Source organism: Theropithecus gelada, chromosome 1 (genome assembly GCF_003255815.1).
Source record: "Theropithecus gelada isolate Dixy chromosome 1, Tgel_1.0, whole genome shotgun sequence".
Taxonomy (NCBI): domain Eukaryota; kingdom Metazoa; phylum Chordata; class Mammalia; order Primates; family Cercopithecidae; genus Theropithecus; species Theropithecus gelada.
In genome coordinates this window covers 59,736,824-59,746,014 of record NC_037668.1, presented here as the reverse complement: position 1 = coordinate 59,746,014, position 9,191 = coordinate 59,736,824, and the positions used below count along the sequence as shown (strand labels likewise).

The window sequence follows — 9,191 nt, the reverse complement described above, 5'->3', positions numbered from 1 at the left end:
CACAAGCAGCAGGCAGGCAAAGAATTTCCATTTCCCCTGGGGCCAGGCTGAAGGGGCGCCCATCATTAGCTGAGGGCCAGGTCACCAGTGATATGAGGAACGCCAGGTGGCCTCATCAGGTCCGAGAACCCAGCCTTGACCCCCGCAGGAGGAAAGTGCACATGCGTCACTGCCTGAGTGAGCTGGTGGGGGGAGGGGAACCCACAGAGCATTGTTGGGGTTTGTGAGGTGGAAGCGATGCTGTGTGCACCTCAGCTGCGGAGAGAAGGGGGGGCAGGAAATGGGTGGGGGGAAGAGGAAGCCTGAGTTGGAAAGTCAGACAAAGAGGGTAACACAAGAAACAAAGGCTGAGAGAGACAAAGTTGAAAAACCTTCACAGTGACACAGAGCCTAGAGTTGGAGCTCCAGGTGCAGGGCCCAGACTCCGTTGCAATGTAAGCCTGAACACTTCACAGTCCATCTCCCGGTCTCAGCACAGAGTAGAAAGACAGCAGTTGGGAGTAATAGTTCACATTCACTGAGTGCTCACTGTGCACTATTTCCCTTAAGGCACATCCGCTGCCTGTGGAGTGAGAATCAGCACCTCCATTGTGGAGGTGAGGAAATAGACTCAGGGGTTAAGGGAGCTCCTCAGGGTCTAATAGAAATAAACGGTGGCTCAGGCCTGTAATCCTAGCACTTCAGGAGGCCCAGGCAGGTGGATCACTTGAGGTCAGGAGTTCGAGACCAGCCTGGCCAACATGGCGAAACCCTGTCTCTATTAAAAATACAAAAATTAGCCAGGCATGGTGGCGGGTGCCTATAATCCCAGTTACTCAGGAGGCTGAGGCAGGAGAATCGCTTGAAATCGGAAGGCGGAGGTTGCAGTGAGCCAAGGTCACGCCACTGCACTCCAGCCTGGGTGAAAGAGTGAAATTGCATCTCAAGAAAGGAAAAGAGAAGAGAAGGAAAAGAAATAAAATAAAATAAAATAAAATAAAATTAGCCAGATGTAGTGGTGGCCGCTTGTAATCCCAGCTACTTGGGAGGCTGAGGCAGGAGAATCACTTGATCTCGGGAGGCAGAGGTTGCAGTGAGCCGAGATTGCGCTACTGCACTCCAGCCTGGGTGACAGAGCGAGACTCCGTCTCAAAGAAGAAGGAGAAGAAGAAATAACAACAAAAATAAATAAATGGGGTAGCTGGCTTTGAACCTATGTCTCCCAGATTCTGCATCCTTCAGCAGTCCAATTTACCTAAGTCACCTCCCATGGGCCTGCAGTGAACTAGGGTGGTCCCAGTGACAGGCGACATTCAGATAACAGCCTTGGGCCTAAATAAACAACTGCAAGAGACCTTGATAGGAACCAGAAAGGGCGTTTATTGAGTAGTTTGAGGGTGTGAGATCTTCCTCCTCCCCCTCCCAGCTGGGGCAGCAGAGGAAACAGGATGCTGGGGTTTTGCACTCTTGGAATTCAGCTCAGAAACCTAAATGTTCCTCCTCCCCCGCCAGGAGCTGGTGCCTCTGGGGCACCCCTCCCTTTCCTCTTCCCAGACAGGCAGGGGAAGCAGCATTGGGAGAGGGGGCGGGGAGTCAGGGGGGCACAGGTGTTCCTCAGCAGAGGGTGAAGCGCCGGGCGCTGATGTTCATGCGCGTGAGGCCCAGGTGCCGCAGCAGCGGGGCCAGGGCCAGGCCAGCCCCGGGCTCCAGCTCCAGCTCCAGCTCGGCCTCATCCAGCAGCTCCTGATGCAGGTGACAGGCTTGGTCCATCTTCAACCGGTGCAGCTGGGCCCGCAGCCGCAGCAGCTGCCCTGCCAACTGCCGGTCCTGCGCCTGCATCTCCCGCTGCGGCCGAGAGGGGGCGTGAGCCTGCCGGACAGGCCCTCGGTCGCTCGCCCTTTCTCCCTTCCTGGCAACGCCGGGCCTTTGCACTGGCTGTGTCCTCCCCAGCCCCCTCTCACCTCAGCTTGATCTCTCCCCATCTCCCAATCTGGCTCCACCTGGTGGTTCTCAAACCTAGCTAAGGAGTCTTTTTTTGTTTGTTTGTTTATTTGTTTGTTTGTTTGAGACGGAGTCTCGCTTTGTCTTCCAGGCTGGAGTGCAGTGGCACGATCTCGGCTCACTGCAAGCTCCACCTCCCAGATTCACGCCATTCTCCTGCCCTAGCCTCCCGAGTAGCTGGGACTACAGGCGCCGGCCACCACGCCCGGCTAATTTTTTGTATTTTCGGTAGAGACGGGGTTTCACCGTGTTAGCCAGGATGGTCTCAATCTCCTGACCTCATCATGATCCGCCCGCCTCAGCCTCCCAAAGTGCTGGGATTACAGGCGTGAGCCACCACACCCGGCCAGGAGTCATTATTAAGCAAATCCAACTGCCTGGGCCCCATCCCAGATCAACTAAGCAGAATCTCTGCGTTGGAGCCCAGCTGGGTATCTTTATATCTGCACATGTTGAGTTGGGAGCCACCTACTGAAACTTCATCTCTTCAGAATCTGCCTGCAGCATCGCTGTATCTTTGGGCCATAGAAAGTCCCAGAGTAGGGGAAGCTGTGTCTTTCCCTATTTATAATGGTGCCCCACACTCCCCAACGCCAGTGTTCTGTCCCCTAAGCAATAAGAGCATAAGGTCAGTACACTGGATGGAGTCCTTCTTCAGCAAGACTCCCTGAATACAACACTGGACAAATCCATTCCCAGCTCCTCAGCCCAGGACACCGGAGTTGCCTGCAGTAACTGCCCCATGCCTGTGGTCTTGGGCCCTGAGGAGGACCAGCCTGAGGCCCTGTGCAAAGCTGCCCGCCCCACCAGACTCACCAGCTCCTGTCGGAGCCACTCAAGGGCGGTGTCCATTGAGTCGAAACCACAGATGTCCCCAGGTCCCCCTGGTCCAGATTTGGCTTGGGCCTTGCGCCAGGCCTGGCTCTGGACCTGGGCTGTCCACTCCAGATATGAGGGCCGCCGAGTCTGCAGCTGTAGCTTGGCTGTCAGTGCCTTCACAGAGTCCAGGCTCTCCCCCTCCTCATCCTCCTCGTCCTCTTCACCCACTGCCTGGAATTTCAGTAGCCCCAGGGACATGGCAGGTTTGAGGTGAGTGACAGGGCAGGGCTGCAGCTCTGGAATTAGGGAAAGGCTGGCAATATTGCCCAGGGAGAGGTGGTAGAAGCTGAGAGTGAGAAGAGCGCGCCAGGGAGTGTGCGGTGGTCAATGTTGAAGGTGGGTTAGGGGGGCTGAGTGTGCCAAGGTGAGTGAGCAGATGGTTGTGTGAGGCCAAGTATGCAAGGGCTGGAATTTTCCTGGACTGCTAACTTGAGAGCCACGTGATGCCCATCTGGGTGGGGGCCGGAGGAACCCTGCTCCTCTGGCCCTTTGGATGAATTTTATTGTCTTTGCCCAGAAGGAGACACCCAGTTCCCAGAAAGGAAGTTACTCCAGGATGAGAAAAGCATCATTCATACCAGAATCTTGGCCCTCCTCCCAAGACCCAAGTTAAGGGAGCTGAGATCTGGGAGGAGGCTGCCTAGCCACCCCTTGTCCTTACTCGTGACACCAGCCCTTCAGGAAAGGACTAGCCTCCAGGGCCCTGGCCTGGGAGTCAGGAGACCTGGGTTCTAGTGCTGGCTCTGCAGAACCTTGGGCGAGTCACTGACCTTCTCAGAGCTCTGTTGGGACAGATGAAGGATTTCAGGCTAATACTCTAAGGAGTCCTCAAGGGCTGCCTGCAGGAGAAGGGCAGAGCTGTGGATGGGCTCCTTGCCTTCCCTCTCCCTGCCCCTCCCAGGGCTTCAACCAGAGCAGTTCCCTTTTTTAAACTTTGTTTTGAAACATAACGTACACAACAGAAGGACGGCTGCAGTGCCTCATGCCTGTAATCCCTGCACTTTGGGAAGCTGAGGTGGGCGGATCAAGAGGTCAGGAGATCGAGACCATCCTGGCTAACACGGTGAAACCCCGTCTCTACTAAAAATACAAAAAATTAGCCGAGTGTGGTAGCATGCGTCTGTAGTCCCAGCTACTTGGGAGGCTGAGGCAAGAGAATCGCCTAAACTCGAGAGGCAGAGGTTGCAGTGAGCTGAGATCAAGCCATTGCATTCCAGCCTGGGTGACAGAGCAAGAGTCTGTCTAAGAAAAGGAAAAAAAAAAAAAAAAAAAAGAAAAGAAAAGAAAGAAGAAAGGCCGGGCGCGGTGGCTCAAGCCTGTAATCCCAGCACTTTGGGAGGCCGAGGCGGGCGGATCATGAGGTCAGGAGATCGAGACCATCCTGGCTAACACGGTGAAACCCCGTCTCTACTAAAAAAATACAAAAAAACTAGCCGGGCGAGGTGGCGGGCGCCTGTAGTCCCAGCTACTCGGGAGGCTGAGGCAGGAGAATGGCGTAAACCCGGGAGGCGGAGCTTGCAGTGAGCTGAGATCTGGCTACTGCACTCCAGCCTGGGTGACAGAGCGAGACTCCGTCTCAAAAAAAAAAAAAAAAGAAGAAAGGAAAGAAAGAGAGAGAGAAAAAGAAAGAGAAAGAGAGAAAGAAAGAAAAGAAGCATAACATACACACAGAAAAACTGTACATATCATAAATGCATGGAGACATGGTGGCTCACGCCTGTAATCCCAACATTTTGGAAGGCCGAGGTGGGCAGATCACCTGAGGTCAGGAATTTAAGACCAGCCTGGCCAACATGATGAAACCCTATCTCTACTAAAAATACAAAATGATCTGGGCGTGGTGGTGCACGCCTGTAATCCCAGCTACCCAGGAGGGTGAGGCAGGAGAATCAATGGAGCCCGGGAGGCGGAGGTTGCAGTGAGCCAAGATCACGCCATTGCACTCCAGCCTGGGCAAAAAGAGCAAAACTCCATCTCAAAAAATAAGTAAATAAATAAATAAATGAATGTATGGCTCGATGAATTCTCCCAAAGTGAACATATCCATGTAACTAGCCCCCAGATCAAGCAACAGAGTGTTACCAGCACCCAGGAAGGGCTGTTAGCTTCCCGTGTGCTCCGGGCCTGTCACTAATCTCCAAAGGGTAACACCACCCTCATTCTAACAATATAGTTTTCTCTGTTTGTATACCTTCTAGTCTTTCACTAACTTTAGTATGCATCAGAATCACCTAGAAAGCTTGCTAAGCTTGCTAGGCCCCACCACCCAGAGTTTCAGATTCAGTATGTATGGGGTGGGACCTGGTAATCTGCATTTCTACCAAATTTCCATCCCAGCTGCTGCTGCTGCTGGTCTGGAATTTTACAATTTGTACTTTTTTTTTTCTTTTTTTTGAGACCGGGTCTTGCTTTGTTGCCAGGCTAGAGTGCAGTGGCGGGATTATGGCTCACTGCAACCTCGAACTCTTGGACTCAGGTGATTATCTTGCTTCACCTCCTCAGTAGCTGGGACTTACAGGGCCAAGACCCCACACCCAGCTAATTTTTTTTTTTTTAATTTTTGGTAGAGATGAGGTCTTCCTCTGTTGCTCATAATGGTTTGGAACTTGGCTGGGCACGGTGGCTCATGCCTGTAATCCCAGCACTTTGGGAGCCCAAGGCAGGTGGATCACGAGGTCAGGAGATCGAGACCATCCTGGCTAACACAGCGAAACCCCATCTTTACTAAAAAATACAAAAAAATTAGCTGGGCCTGGTGGCGGGTGCCTGTAGTCCCAGTTACTCAGGAGGCTGAGGCAGGAAAATGGTATGAACCCAGGAGGTGGAGCTTGCAGTGAGCCGAGATCACACCACTGCACTACAGCCTGGGCGACAGAGCGAGACTCCGTCTCAAAAAAAAAATGGTCTCAAACTCCTGGGCTGAAGCAAATATGTATTCTTTCATGTCTGATTTCTTTCATAGAATAGTTCCAATTTTATGTTTATACTATGGTTTCACTTTTTTTTTTAATTTGAAAGAAGGCTTGTGTGTGTGTGCAAAACTTACATGCAAAAGTCTGGAACAGAGTGGACCAGAAGGCCCTTTGAAGGCAGAAGTTGGTATTATTCTTCTTAGTAATCAGCATCCAGCACAGTGTGGACATCAGTGTTTAAGAAATGAAAACATGGGAGGCTGAGGCAGGAGAATCTCTTGAACCCTGGAGGTGGAGGTTGCAGTGAGCTGAGATAGCACCATTGTTCTCCAGCCTGGGTGACACAGCGAAACTCCATCTGAAAAAAATAAATAAATAAATAAATAAGTGAAAACATATACACTCTTAATAATAGAGCTGCTAGAGGCCAGGTGCAGTGGCTCACGCCTGTAATCCCAACACTTTGGGAGGCCAAGGCAGGCAGATCACAAGATCAGGAGTTCGAGACCAGCCTGGCCAATATGGTGAAACCCTATCTCTACTAAAAATACAAGAAGTAGTCGGGGATGGTGGTGTGCGCCTGTAGTCCCAGCTACTCAGGAGGCTGTGACAGAATCACTTGAACCAAGAAAGCAGAGGTTGCAGTGAACCGAGATTGTGCCACTGTACTCCAGCCTGAGTGACAGAATGAGACTCCATCTCAAATAAATAAATAAATAAAATAATAATAATAATATCACGCCTGTAATCCCAGCACTTTGGGAGGCCGAGGCAGGCGGATCACAAGGTCAGGAAATCGAGACCATCCTGGCTAACACGGTGAAACCCCGTCTCTACTAAAAATACAAAAAATTAGCTGGGCGCGGTGGCGGGCGCCTGTAGTCCCGGCTACTCGGGAGGCTGAGGCAGGAGAATGGCGTGAACCCGGGAGGCGGAGCTTGCAGTGAGCCGAAATCGCGCCACTGCACTCCAGCCTGGGCGACAGAGCGAGACTCCGTCTCAAAATAATAATAATAATAATAATAATAATAATAGAGCCTGGCCACGGTGGCTCAGGCCTGTAATCTCAGCACTTTGGGAGGCTGAGGTGGGCGCATCACTTGAGGTCGGGAATTGGAGACAAGCCTGACCAACATGGAGAAACTCTGTCTCTACTAAAAATACAAAATTGGCCGGGCGCGGTGGCTCAGGCCTGTAATCCCAGCACTTTGGGAGGCCAAGGTGGGCGGATCACGAGGTCAGATCAAGACCATCAAGCAATGGGAGGATTCCTTGAGCCCAGAAGGGCAAAGCTGCTGCAGTGAGCCCTGATCACATCACTACACTCCAGCCTGGGTGACAGAGGCAGACCGGTCTCAAAAAAAAAAAAAAAAGCCTTCTCTGCCTATGAAGTACCATTGTTTTATTCCTTTATTCTTTTTTTCTTTTTCTTTTTTTTTTTTTTTTTTTAACTCGCTCTGTTGCCCAGGCTGTAGTGCAGTGGCGCGATCTCGGCTCACTGCAAGCTCTGCCTCCCGGGTTCACGCAGTTCTCCTGCCACAGCCTCCCAAGTAGCTGGGACTACAGGCGCACGCCACCACGCCCAGCTAATTTTTTGTATTTTTAGTAGAGATGGGATTTCACTGTGTTAGCCAGGATGGTCTTGATCTCCTGACCTCATGATCCACCCGCCTCGGCCTCCTAAAGTGCTGGGATTACAGGCGTGAGCCATTGTGCCCAGCTCTATTTTTCTTTTTCTTTCCTTTTTTTTTGTTTTTTGAGAGAAGTCTCGCTCTTATCCCCCAGGTTTGAGTGCAATGGCTTGATCTCAGCTCACTGCAACCTCTGCCTCCCGGGTTCAAGGGATTCTCCTGCCTCTGCCTCCCAAGTAGCTGGGATTAAGTCGCCTGCCACCACTAATTTTTGTGTATTTTAGTAGAGACAGGGTTTCACCATGTTGGCCAGGCTGGTTTCGAACTCCTGACCTGAAGTGATCTGCCCGCCTCGGCCTCCCAAAGTGCTGAGATTATAGGCGTGAGCCACTGCCCTGGCCTATTCTTTTTTTCTTTTTTTTTTTTTTTTTTTGAGACAGAGTCACAGTCTATCACCCAGACTGGAGTGCAGTAGTGCAATCTTGGCTCACTGCAACCTCCGCCTCCCGGGTTCAAGTGATTCTCCTGCCTCAGCCTCCTGAGTAGCTAGGATTACAGGTGTGTGCCACCACACCCTGCTAATTTTTGTATTCTTTAGTAGAGATAGGGTTTCACCATGTTGGTCATGCTGGTCTTGAACTCCTTACCTCGTGATCCGCCCTCCTCAGCCTCCCAAAGTGTTGGGATTACAGGTGTGAGCCACCACGCCCAGCCTTTTTTTTTTTTTTTTTTGAGACGGCATCTTGCTCTGTAATGCAGGCTGGAGTGCAGTGGCGCAATCTCACTGCAAGCTCACTGCAAGCTCCGCCTCCCGGGTTCACGCCATTCTCCTGCCTCAGCCTCCCAAGTAGCTGGGACTACAGTTGCTCACCACCACACCCAGCTAATTTTTTGTCTTGTATTTTTAGTAGAGACGGGGTTTCACTGTGTTAGCCAGGATGGTCTTGATCTCCTGACCTCATGATCCGCCCACCTTGGCCTCCCAAAGTGCTGGGATTACAGGCGTGAACCACCGCACCCGGCCTTCTTTATTCTTAATTAAAAAGAAAGAGAGAGAAAGAGAGGAAGAGAGAAAGAGAGGAAGAGAGGAAGAGAGGGAGGGAGGGAGGGAGGGAAAGAAGATGAATAAAAGAGGCTGGGCATGGTGGCTCATGCCTGTAATCCCAGCACTTTGGGAGTCCACGAGGCAGGAGCATTGCTTGAGGCTTGGAGTTGAAGACTAGCCTGGGCAAAACAGGGAGACCACCATCTCCACAAAAACATTTACAAAAGAAAAAAGAAAAAGAAGGTGGATGGATGAATAGATGGGTTCTGTGGGAAACTGGCACAGCTCTCTTCCTGCAATTTTACCAGCTTAATTGTGTCTCTTGCCAGACTGAAAACCCTGTGAACAGAACCTTCCCCAGTCATCCTTCGGCCCCAGCACCAAACACAAGACCCAGCTAGCTCACTGTACCGGCAATACACACTTGCTGAAAAGGTGGTGTGATAGCGGATGGGGTTCTTGAGGTCTGGACTTAGCCAGAAGTGGGTTGCACAGAGGGCGCCCTCAGGCAGGGACTTCCAGCTGCAAGGTGGGGGAGGGGCGCCAGCTACACAGCTGCAAGCATTTAAGGTGGACCAAAGGATTTCCCCAACCCAAGTTTCTTATGTATGGGAGGAAGTAGGCAGTTCCCAGTTTCAAACCCACTTTCCAGCCCTTCCACCAGGGTAGGGGGGAAGAGATCCTTCCTTCCTTCCTTCCTTCCTTCCTTCCTTCCTTCCTTCCTTCCTTCCTTCCTTCCTTCCT

At 51.6% G+C, this 9,191-nt stretch overlaps 1 protein-coding gene across 1 annotated transcript; it reads right to left on the bottom strand.

Annotated features, from left to right (window-relative positions):
- Window positions 1-1,335: 1,335 nt before the first annotated feature.
- FAM167B (family with sequence similarity 167 member B) lies at window positions 1,336-4,099 on the bottom strand. Its single transcript, XM_025404745.1, has 2 exons — window positions 2,797-4,099; window positions 1,336-1,824 (listed from the first exon to the last, which is right to left on the bottom strand). The coding sequence occupies exons 1-2, from the start codon at window positions 3,055-3,057 to the stop codon at window positions 1,594-1,596; spliced, it is 492 nt and encodes a 163-aa protein (XP_025260530.1). The 5' UTR covers window positions 3,058-4,099; the 3' UTR covers window positions 1,336-1,593.
- Window positions 4,100-9,191: the final 5,092 nt, after the last annotated feature.